Consider the following 12,396-nt stretch of genomic DNA (forward strand, 5'->3'; position numbering starts at 1 on the left):
ACTGCGAGGTCCTCCCATACAAAAAGGCAGTGTTGAAAGAGCACATGCTTTAGACAGTCCAGATGGGAGTTCTGCCTCTGCCTTGCATTAGCTGTGCAACTGTAGTTAAGCTAGCTAACCTCTCTGGGCTTCAGATTCTTCATTATTTAAATGAAAAATGATGTCCACTTAAAATACGAATAATGCATGATGCATACAAATCAGCTGGCAGAGTAACCACTGAACATTAGCCACGGTGCACATGTGTGTACACACACATACACACACACACACACACACACAAGTCCGCCTGTGAAGTCCAAATCTGGAACTTACTTCTCTGAGACATACAACAGTTCATGCATGGAAGTTACAGCCCTAACCAGAATTCAGTCCAGAAACCATGGCTACGCCACATCCTAACAAAAGATCAGGCTGTTGCGATCTTCGGTGAGATCCCTTTCCCAGATTATTCCTTCTATATGGGAATTAAGTCTAGCTTTATAGCTTCTCCTGCCATCCATTACCTTATAAAACTGGAACAAAGGCATGGCTTTGTTTAAGTTCAATACCAAAGACTCCAGCAAATGTTTACCTTTCCCTTCTAAAACTTCCTTCACCCACACCACGCCCCAGCAAACACATAAAAATGCCATTTGCCCTGCTTCGCAGTGTGTATCTTGACCTTGCAAGATACCTCCCAGGAGCCTCCCCCAAACCTTGCTTTACTTTCGAGACCATGAAAGATGCCTTGTAATATTCTCTAATCTTCCATTAGACGACTTGCTTAATATTGGGTCCTACTTAGACAAAAAACTGGGATGTAACTTTTTCTTAATCAGTATATCTATCAACCTGATTTCATCCCAGACTGTCTTATAAGCAGAAAGAGAGCTCCCAGACTGCTGGTAGGGGGTTAGGGGCACGAAATAGGTCATGAACACACAGGACATCAGGAATATGGTCTTCTTTGCCCACTCCTTTGGTTTCTTTTTTCATCCTGAAAATCAATATTTACATATCTTGTCTTCTCATTGGTGTCCAGCACTGGAATTTGGCAGAAAGAGAACAGAGTTCATTCAGAAACATCCCCCTGGAAAGCAAGATTTGTCAAGACTATCAAGACTGTAATTTTCTAAATGCTGTGAGGTGGTCCAATAAAAACTGATTAAATATTTTACACTAAATGAAAGTATTAGAAGGGAGAGAGAAGGAAGGAGGGAAAGATACAATAAAATTGGGACCATTTAATGGAGTCATATGATCTGGTGAATTTCAAGCCTATCTTTCAATTAGCATAACCTTATTTTCCACAAAAAGAGACTAAATAATTTGCAATGTACAAGATGGTTAGAACACTTACATTTTCTCCAACTTACTACTTTCACATAGGCTGTGATCAAAGCACTGGTGTTTCTACCAGGCTGTCTTTCAAGCTACTAAAATTGAGATGATGAATAGAGAAAGGCTATTGTCCCCACCCATTAGCAGCCAATGGAACAAAGAACTAGGCTTCACTTCCTGACCACTAGTTGTACCTTGAGAAGACAGAAGAGAAAGGGTTGACCCATCCGGAGAGAAAAGGAAGAACTCTGGGCTTCATATGGACAAAGTCACCCTACACGACACCTCTATTTATGTCTCACAATATGAAGGAACGTGTGACACAGGCCACACCAAATGTCCTTAAGTCCAGGGCAGCTGCAGGGCCATGCTGGGACATTAAAGGGACTTCATTTTCTTCTTTAAGGATGGGTTTACAAATACAGGAGGTAGCTTTTTACTCCCAACCTCCACTTGGATTTTCTGGCTCAATCAGCTGACTCATCTCACAGCACATCCATATTTCCATCACTCAGACTGGCTCTCAGTTCTCATGTGATATCCCTTTGGGAAGAGCAAAATCAGACACAAAAGCAATAAATAAAAGGCACAAAAATTAAGAGAAATAGGGCCCAGAAGAAATATCAACATGCATCCCCTCACCTTGAATTTCCTCGCAATTTCAAAAGTTACACGGAAATCCCTTCCGTAATTCCAGTTCATTTAAAGCATCCAAAGGGACCCAAAGTTAGAGGAATCTATCTCTAAAATGAATATTGCTTACATGTAAATATTTGCTACGAGTTTACGAAAATGTGGGCTTTCATTTACTGGGTTTCTTACATTGCAGACATAAAGCTAATAGCCAATGTGTGCCTTCTGCAACCTTCATTTTCTCTAATAATAATTACCATTCTTGCTTTGAATTTTTTTATGTTGTGCTTTCTGCATGGTATTGCGAAAAAAAGAAAAGAACAGTCTTCATGGTTCATGATAGGGTCATAACACATAACAAAAGATAAAGTATAAAAGAAAAGTGTACAAAAATCATGTAAATGAGTATGAAACTGAAATTCAGGACACCGGAGAAAGGAGCTACAGAGTAGCGAGGAACATGGAGTACCTTACAAAGCATGAGCTGATCTTTAATTAATACAAAGTGAGGTAGTAATTATGCAAATGAGGATCACTAATGTTAGGTTAATACACACCTACCCACACACAGTTGAACAGTCCTCACTGTCACAGTCATTTTAATCAATAATACGTATGATATCAATAATGTACACCAGGGCAACCAAGGACAGGGACAGGGAGAGACCTGTGTGTTAGAAGTACTGGTCCAGTGAGACCATCTTCACTGGTGGGCAGTAAAGAGAAGGGACAGAGAGTGACAAAAGCAGGGTGACTTGATTGAGCTACTTTGCTCAGGGAGATGGGGCTAATCATTTGTTTTCTTTTTTTCTGGACCTGTACTCCATAAGCTTCTTTGAGAAGGAAAATCATAGTATGCTTTGGTCTAAAAAAAAAAAAATGCAGATTTCTCTCTCTTGGGATGATTAAGAGCATGGACTGTGGACTCTGAGGGACATATGTTTTTTTAAAAAGCCCACCTTGTCCACATGCCTAATCTTGCAATGCCTGCTATGTAGAAAGTCAGTATTTAGTGGAATCAGAACTTGAGGTAACAGGAAAATGATCCCTGATGTCTCATAGCCTCTCTGCTCCCCGCCCCACCTAGACCAGGTCTCAACCCTGCCCCCCACCCAACTTTGTTAACATGGATAAAAACATATGCCTTATCTGTGTCCTTGACCCTTCCTAAAATTGCCAACAAACTCCTAAGAGTTCCTCCCTGAACCCCCAAACGCAGGAAGGACGTTCACTGCTGATACGGCAGAGCAGAAGGCTAGACTAGCCAATCGCCCAAAAGCAGCTCAGCATAGAGAGGGGAGGGAGGCATGGGGTAGGCAGGCATCACTCTGGAGGGTAATCACTGCTTTTGTGAAGAGAGGTGACAGGCAGCAAAGAGGAACCCAGGAGAGACAGAATTTCGTATTACTACATTATTATAGATTCTTTTAAAAATCAGAGATGGGAGATAGGGTAGTAGTGGGTGCATCTGACTGCTTGATTATTTAGCATTGCTGGCCGTAAGGGAGGAGGAACATTTTTATTGGATCATGATCATTCCAAAGGCTTGGATGCAGAGGGATTAAAAGAGGCTTCATGGGAAGAAGCTTCCTTCACCTTAGTTTACAAACTTTAAGAAGGGTAAAGATAGAAATGGGGGATGAGGGAACTGCTATGGTGTTCCAGAGGAAAGACACAAAAAGGAAACTTGTTCCTCAAAGCACTAAGTAGCATCTTAATGCTCAAGTAATTGTCTGTGGTCACATGAGAGAGGCCTTTGTGGCACATGGAGTTTGGTTTAATCTTGAAATCACGGTGAAAAGAGAAAATGGCACAGGACAAAAATAAGGGGCCCGTTTTCAATAATCTCTTTAGAAACCTGGGAGAAAGGGAAGTCTGTAATTAGCGTTTGTACACTCCTGCTCTGGGGGTGATGTCATCGCCTGGAGAAGGGCAGTGCTCCGTGCCAGGAATCTGAGCTCACCACTCTTCCATAATTCAATAGGGTCTTGCATGGGAATTCCTCATCCTGGGGATTAGTGAGCAACAAATCTACTTTGTAGATACCAATGTTTGGCTAAGGGGAAAAAAAAAAAATGAATTGAAATGACCTTGTAAACAGGAGTCCCATGAAAGAATGTAGCACTGTGATCTTCCCATTAGAATCACATGGACTGAACCTTAATACTCTGTCAACCCTTCCTCGTTCCCCTTTCTGCTATCTGCCCTTGAGGAAACCGAAGCTCAGGAAGAGAAAGTTCCAAAGCCACTTTTCCAGGGCTACGACAGGTCCCTGACTGCCTGAACTCCATTTTAGGGCAGTTTCTTCTATATCACCCTGTCCTCCATTCCCAATCTGTGACAGTGCGGACACAGAGACCCTCACCCACCCAGGTATCAACTGAGTCGTTCCCCGGGACCCACGGACACCAGCTCAGGTTACATGAGCTTCCAGACTGCATAGACCCCGAGGGGAAAACAATGTCCGGTTGAAGACTATCTCTGCCGCTTATGTCACTGCACAGAGGGACACTGTGGCACAACCAGCAAAACCGGTTCTGAGTACAAGAACACTGATCATTTTGCCAGAACCAGGCTGAGATCGAGACTGAGAATCTGGAGTTAATTCTCAGACTTCATTTTAACTAACAGTATTAACACCTTCCCTAGCCCAACATTTCCCCATAGATAAATTAAACGATTAGAATTTCACAACGTTTCCTTTCTTCTATTCACGCTAAAGGAGAGTAGAAACACAATGTAAAGTGGCAACAAAGGAAAGAAGTAGGAACCATGCCTTAGAAAAAGCCATAAACCTTTATCATCGGGTCTTAATTATACATGTGTGGTAAGACTACCAAATACCAGACTGTTTTATTTAAATGAATGTACCAAACCTTAAATCTCCAAATAAAAGCTATCCTTTAACATAGCTACTACCATAGGAAAACATATGGTTTTCTCAGATGCTGCTGTGACTCAAAGTACATTTCTAGTGTTTCTTCTGACACTGCTGTCATTAAAGCCGGTCTTGTGTGAGAGAAATCTCATTTTTATCCATGGAGTGGTGTTATCCAACTTGTTGATATGTATTTATACTTGTACCCAAGTGATTTCCTTTAAACATCTTCAAAGATCAAAATTTACCACCATCGGGGCGCCTGGGTGGCTCAGTTGGTTAAGCGACTGCCTTCGGCTCAGGTCATGATCCTGGAGTCCCGGGATCGAGTCCCGCATCCAGCTCCCTGCTCGACAGGGAGTCTGCTTCTCCGGCTGACCTTTCTCCATTCATGCTCTCTCTCTCATATTCTCTCTCTCTCTCTCTCAAATAAATAAATAAAATCTTTAAAAGAAAAGAATATTTACCTCCATCGCGGGCATTCAACAGGCCACAGCAACTCTCTCAACAGTGCCAGCACAAGTCGACCTCTGGTCTGCAGCCAGAAGCCTGGCCCGAGGAACCAGAGAATGCTGGGGGGCCTCCTGGCCCACTCCTCTCTGACATACCGTATCACCCTCCATTGGGTCACTACTTTCCCCAACTCTGGCAACCAGTGAAGATGTAAACTGCACATTCAGTTTTTGAGGGGGTGTGGTTGAGGCATTAAAAACTCAGATGTCCTTGGGGCCCAGGTAAGGAAAGCTCCAGAATGGGAAAGACTAAAAAAGTATTAAAAAGAACAGCTACTACCTCACAAGAGCCACTCGGTAGCCTTGCAAACACTTGGGCTTATGGATGCCAGAATCTTTCATTATCCAAAAGAATCTGAAAGTCTAGATAAAAAACCCGAATCCCCTGATTATTGGGCAAAAAATTTTAAAATTGAAATATAAACATAAATGCATGATACACACACACACACACACACACACACACACAAATACACGCATTCTTTGGGCCACATGAAAAAGCTGTAGATCATAATTTTGTGTCCTCTGGCCATGTAAACCAAAATAACATGGGACACTGAATGGAGCCCCAGCCTCAAAGCCCACAGAAGATTTCTCTGTGGATGTTACAAATAGGAACTTGAAGAGAAGTACAACAGCTCCTGAGAAGTCCATGTTATGAAAATCACAACTCTTCTGTGGGAGGCAAGATTTTACCTCTTGCTTTGTTGAAACTGTTTCCTCAACAACCACACAACTTTGGTTTTTGCAATCTGCTTATTTTAAAAACAATAATATTTTATGTTATTTTTTAAAAAAATTATTCACTCATTTTGAGAGAGAGAGAGAGTGTGTGTGTGTGTGTGTGTGTGTGTGCACACAAGCGTGCTAGCAGGGGGAGGGGCAGATGAAAAGAATCTCAAGAAGATGCCCCACCAAACATAAAGCCTGCCATGGGGCTCAATCTCACAATCCTGAGATCATGACCTGAGCAGAAATCAACAGTCGGTCACTTACCCAACTGGGCCACCGAGGTACCCCAGAATCAATAATATTTTAAAGAAATACCTTAGGGTCTACAGGTTGAACAAAAAAAATATTCTTGCCTCCTTAATGAAGTGAATTTGACTTTTATGTTTTTCTTTTAAAAAATATCCTTCCAGTAGTTATTATTTTTTTATTACTTATTGATAAACCCAGACTGCATACAACTGCACAACCAAGTAACGGTGGCTAAAAATATATATTAAACAAACAAATTTTGCCCCAATAAGCATTATAAAGTATTCCCCACTGCCATTTGTCAAAGTCTATGTGGGCTTAAACTTGTCAGCCTGGAACAACACATGGGTACAACTACACATAAGGAAAGAAGACAAGTGAGCTTCTATCTGTGGGAAATGAGCACTATTGCCTGAACTGGTTTGTTTGCCTGTTTGTTTGTTTTTTAAGATTTTACTTATTTATTTGACAGACAGAGATCACAAGTAGGCAGACAGGCAGGCAGAGAGAGAGGGAGGAAGCAGGATCCCTGCTGAGCAGACAGCCCGATGCGGGGCTCGATCCCAGGACTCTGGGATCATGATCCAAGCCGAAGGCAGAGGCTTATTAACCCACTGAGCCACCCAGGCGCCCCATTGTCTGAACTGGTTTAAAAGAAAGGTCAGTTCAACCCCAGCGTGACTACCTTGCTGGTTCACCACACCATGAGCTTCCATCATTTCAGCTGTCCCTTCTGGCGAGGCATTTTCTGTGAAAGGCCTCCACAGACACATTCACTCCCAGGCACTCACTGTCACAGACAACCTGATGATCAAAACTGGGGCTATGACGGCAGCTCTCATTTATGGCCTGTTTTACAGTGACAAGACACTTTCAATGATAAGATCCCACACAAGCCCTGTGCTCCCCCCAGTGCAGTGGGCCTGTGTCTGGCCCCTCACACTGCCGGAGGGTAACTGGATGCCCTGTCCTTCCTTCCCAAGCACCAGATCTTCACCCCTCGTAACCCCAGCATAACGCATGGTGCGGCCAAGACAACTGGATCAGTGTTGTACTTGTATGTGCAGGGAGGGAACTGAAGCCCAGGGAGGTCGGATGGTTAACTAAGGACTCCAGCCCCCGCCCCACGGTGCCATTGCACAGACAGCCTTTCATTATCTAGCCCAGTCATCTAGCCTCTGACAGAGTGGGGCATGAAAAGGGAGCACAAGGTTTGCACAAGGAACTGTAAATGGAGGCGGAGTGGATCGCAGAGAGAAACTTCCCCTACAGTTCTGTGTGGGACCTGAACTACCACCCATTTCAAGGCCTACTTCCTTCCTTGCACGCACTGAGCCACTGGAACACTCTCCAGGCTGTTCTGGCACTCTATTGCCGCTTACCCATTTGGGTCACCTTTCTTGGGCCTAAAGCCAGTTTTGCTCACATTGTTTCATACCTGAGTGAAATGAGACACTGTGCAATTCTTCTTCTTCCATAACTCATGCCCACAAACTCCCATCCAGTTTCCTTTCTCACCCAGCCTTACCCCTGCTAGCAGACAATGAAGCATTGAAGGGAACTGTTTACATTGACCTTTTCATTAGTTTGAAGACAGAGTCTTCTAACACCCTCCTTCATGGTACATAACTGAGGCAGAAAATAAGCTTAGGTTTCTGGAACCTTCTCTTAAGTGAAAAACAAAGATCAAAAGTCAGAAGCTCAAGAACACAGAGGATGGAGTATAAGGAGAAAGTCAGTAGTTTTCATAACATCAGAGATGTGTCTGGAAAGCAAATCTGAGTATCAGCAAGTCTTACTTTTTATACCCAAACCAGTGTGGTAGTGGACATCTGTCCTCAGCGCACAACTAGCCAGAGATTTTACTACCACCCTTTCTAACCATACTGGCACCAGAGAAAAATGGGAAAAGCTAAAGCAGTCAGCATGGAAGACTTGGCTCAAGGTCATGGTGGTAGCTATACTGCAGGGAGTGCAGATCAGAGGCCTTTCTGTACCTCTCCCTCAACCACAGTATGCTTGGAGGGACTCATGGGGCCAGAGGCCTGCCCAGTCACTTACCCATGGAGACCATAGTTCTGAACACTTTCCTGCCTCTGGAGAAAGCAGCAATCACGGCTGTTTGGGGGAACCTGCAGTGTAGTTGAAAAAGGTCTTCCGGCCCAGCCTTGCCAGCCCACATGCTAAAATGAAGCATGGGGAGCTAGAGGATTTGGGAGGGACATGCAGCTTGGCCCGTCCTACAGGAGGCCACAGCGAAACACACACACTCCCGTTTTCTCCCTTACCCCCGAAAGGCAATTTAACTGCACAAAACTGAATGTACGTAACTTCAAGAGAAAGGTAAGAGGTTCAGTTCCTTTTCTCCTGGCTCGAGTTAACAGGTCTTCCCCTACTTACAGAGACTTTTGTGAAAGAAACACCTGCAGGGAATGGTGGCATTATTCAAAAGGCACGAGAAATGAATCAATACTATTTTCCCACTCACCTTCGCCTCTTCATTCACGTCCCAGGTGAAGGAAACAGCGTTATACGCAATCTCCTCGATGTTTCCAATCGTATTAAAGCTCTCCTTGTAATCAGCTGTAACATTAAAAAAGGAAAAGGCTTTAAGAAAGTAAGGGTGACTCGGTGACATGGACTGAACTGTCATTTACCAGTGGGGAGAATTTGCCTACTCTCGCAGCGACTCCTGACAACAGTTAAGGATTGGTGCTTGCTGACATTCTTTTACTAATAGTTACCCTATAAGAATGTTCCTCTATTAGAAAAGGAAAATCTAGGGGCACCTGGGTGGCTCAGTGGGTTAAGCCTCTGCCTTCGGCTCAGGTCATGATCGCAGGGTCCTGAGATCGAGCCCTACATCGGGCTCTCTGCTCAGTGGGGAGCCTGCTTCCTCCTCTCTCTCTCTGCCTGCCTCTCTGCCTACCTATGATCTCTCTCTCTGTCAAATAAATAAAAAATTTAAAAAAAAAAAGAAAAGGAAAGGAAAATCTAGCTGAAGCAATGTTCCTAAGAAGATCTGTCTATTGGTTTCATTTTTTTTTACGAGGTTTATGAAATTATTAATTTTTTCCCCTCCTGAATCTTATGCCACCTGCCCACTCCCTCACCTGTTCACTTTCCCAGGGCTTAATTTTGCTGCCAGTGCCAGAGTATTCCACAGGGATTGCTCTGCAGAACAGAATAAGCTGTTTATCAGCGGGCAGTGTCAGCAGAACTTCGGAGAAGAAATCCCGGGAGAGCGCAGGCAAACGGTTATTACTTCCTCCTAGACTTAGGCAGATAAGAGCTGAGTTCATCACACTCAGCTCACTATCACCAAGTGTCCATTCAAAGCCCTCTCTTCTTTTGTGTCTTTGTTTATGTAATATTTACGTATTCATTTGTATCCCCACTCTCTTCTCCCACAAACACAACAGCTGTCGATGTGTTTGCTATATATTCTTAGGAAATAAGTTGGGTTGATTTGCCTGTGTGCATAGCTTTTATTTTCAGCAACTGTGTTGTGAAATGGCTAGAGTGGCCAGATTTAGCCATGATTTGGGAAATATTTATCCTTATAAGGTACCTGTTGTTTGTCAGTAATTCAAATTTAATTTTTATTTTTTATTTATATTTTTTATATATAATTTATTTTATATATAATTTATTTTTTATTTTTATTTATATTTTATCTGGGAACTCTAGCTATGAACTTCTTCAGATCTAATCACAGTGCTGGTGCATGCTTAGTTCTAACACCAGCTGCAAAGAATTCCATGGTAACCATCGGCCACTAGTTACTTACCCCCTCTCTGTAGATACGGACCCTTCGGCGGTCTCCAGCTTTCTGGTACACAGTCTACACTGCCTTACTTTTTATGGTCTCCACTGTCACTGCCTTACCTGGCATTAAGGTCTGGATATGATATTTCAGAGTTTTAATCCTCACTACGTCTGGCGTGTTTTAGCTTATGCTTACCATCTGGATTTCCCCCCAACTTTTGGCCCACCTCGATTCTGTACTACATGAACATCGGCCATGTCCTGCCTGGCTGGCATCATGGTGTACAGACCATCTGCTTTCCTTTGAGGTCCAGTTCATTCACAATGTGGTCACGTAATCAGAAACGTTCTTTCTCTCAAAGCTCCCATCGTTATTTTTCTAAAATGAAACTCAGATGATGTGCTTTTTGTAATTTTTTTTATGAGACTAAAACTTAACGCCATGACCTCTCACGTTCTTCACAATCAGGCCTGGACACGTCTCTGTGCCCTTCACACTCCAGCCCCACAGTGGGGGCCAGAGGAAGACTCGATTCTAATGATCCCTGGAGGTCTTTTTGTTTATAAAATCTTTCTGAATGTTTTTCTTGCTGAGCTAGGACAGGAGCCAGGTATTCTGACTGACTTCCAGGATGTATACAGTGGTCATTGTCTACAAAATCTGACATAGTTCTGGCCCAATGGTTATTTCTTCGAGCTGTGTCCTTCTAGGCTGCTGTGTCACTCCAGGGCAGGTGGCTTCTTGAGGCTTGAAGAAGTTATATTAATGCTGGGCCATTCTGGAATCTGCCTTCCTCAAGTTCACAGATCTGATCATTTTAATCCATTTCTTCCTTGTTTATTATAAAATCTAAGTTCATTGGATCCGTTATCAAGATTTTAACTACTTTCTTTTAGTAATACACCTCACTGTGCTTATATGAATTAGGTTGAGAGAAGTACTACTCCTATCTGCTTTTTCTATCCATGATATAAATAATAATAAAGCAAAGTCCATAATAATAACAGATCCACATTAACTCATAATAAAATAAAGTCAGGTTGATTTGGTTTTCTCATTCCCAGGACCTGGAGTGATGGCTAATCCCATAAAAAACCCACTTAATGTGCTCTCCAGAATGGCCCTCCAGACCCATTCCCAAGAATGAGTTGTATCAACAGAGAGTCTATCAGAATTCTATTTGTCCTTTTTCTCACCAAAAAAAAAATTTTTTTTTTTCCTGGCCAATCCAATGGATACAAAGTGATATCCTATTGACGTAATATTTGCATTTCTTCTTTCACTTGTTAGCTCAAGCATCTCTTCACATCCAAGATAGCTAACCAGGTGTCTGTTTATATAAACTGCCTGTTCATGGCTTCTGTCCACGTTTCTACTGGTTCACCCAGGGAAACTTTAAAGCAAAATTATGTATCTTTACACTTCAAATAAAGCATACACATTATAATACAAAAGCCTGTGGGTTCGCCATAGTTAGACAATCTACTCATCCAGAAACAAGCACTAAAAACACTTCCATGCATAGACTTCATGTCTTTCCTACCTCAGTCTCTATCTCCCTTTCTCCAAAATATGTACTTTTACACAATGTTGGAAAAATCATTTTTAATTTTTTTAATAAAAATTACTTTTAATTTACTTTTTTCCCCCTTAATACTTCCTTAGCATCTTTCCAAGTCAATAAAGAAACTTGTAGACAATACTTATACTTGCCAAATACAATTATATTGCATTTTAAAAGTGCCATGACTTTATTTTGCCCTTGTTGGTAACTTAAATGATGTCTAATACTTTGCTACCTTAAAGAGTACTTCATTTAATTATCTTTATGGCTAAATATTCACACATACTTCATTATTTCATTAAGATATATTCTCAGAAGTGAAATTAACAGGTCAAAAGGCAAATGTACGTTTAAGGCTTTTAATTCATTTTGTCAAATTGTACCTGGAAAGGTTGAAACAATACATATTCACAATAACAGTGCATGAGTTCCTGTTTCCCCAAACCGTTTTTTTCCAAAATGATATGCAACATGTGGTACTTCATTATTTTAATTTTCAATTCCCTAATTGCAAAAGAGGTAGAACAGACTTTCCTTTACTCCCTGGCTCTTTGTGTTTTTTATATTCTTTCTCTGTTTTTAAAATTTATTCATTTATCACAACAGCTTCTTGTTCAATCCTCTGCTCATTTTTCTCTTACGGTATTTAAATTTTCTTATTGATTTTAAAGTAAATATCTAAAGCTAAGAGATAAAATAGAAAGCAAAGGAAAACAATCTCACACTTTACAAATTT

General features: G+C 41.9%; 1 protein-coding gene across 1 annotated transcript in view; it reads right to left on the minus strand.

Moving 5' to 3' along the window:
• Positions 1-12,396, minus strand: part of LOC111146690 (grainyhead like transcription factor 2) — a 158,678-nt gene that overhangs the window by 50,557 nt on the left and 95,725 nt on the right. The window contains exon 8 of the mRNA XM_022502351.1: positions 8,816-8,910. Coding sequence (XP_022358059.1) covers positions 8,816-8,910 — 95 coding nt within the window. The remainder of the gene's footprint in view (positions 1-8,815; positions 8,911-12,396) is intronic.

Source organism: Enhydra lutris, unplaced genomic scaffold (assembly GCF_002288905.1).
Source record: "Enhydra lutris kenyoni isolate GAN:26980312 unplaced genomic scaffold, ASM228890v2 scaffoldscaffold14, whole genome shotgun sequence".
NCBI lineage: Eukaryota > Metazoa > Chordata > Mammalia > Carnivora > Mustelidae > Enhydra > Enhydra lutris.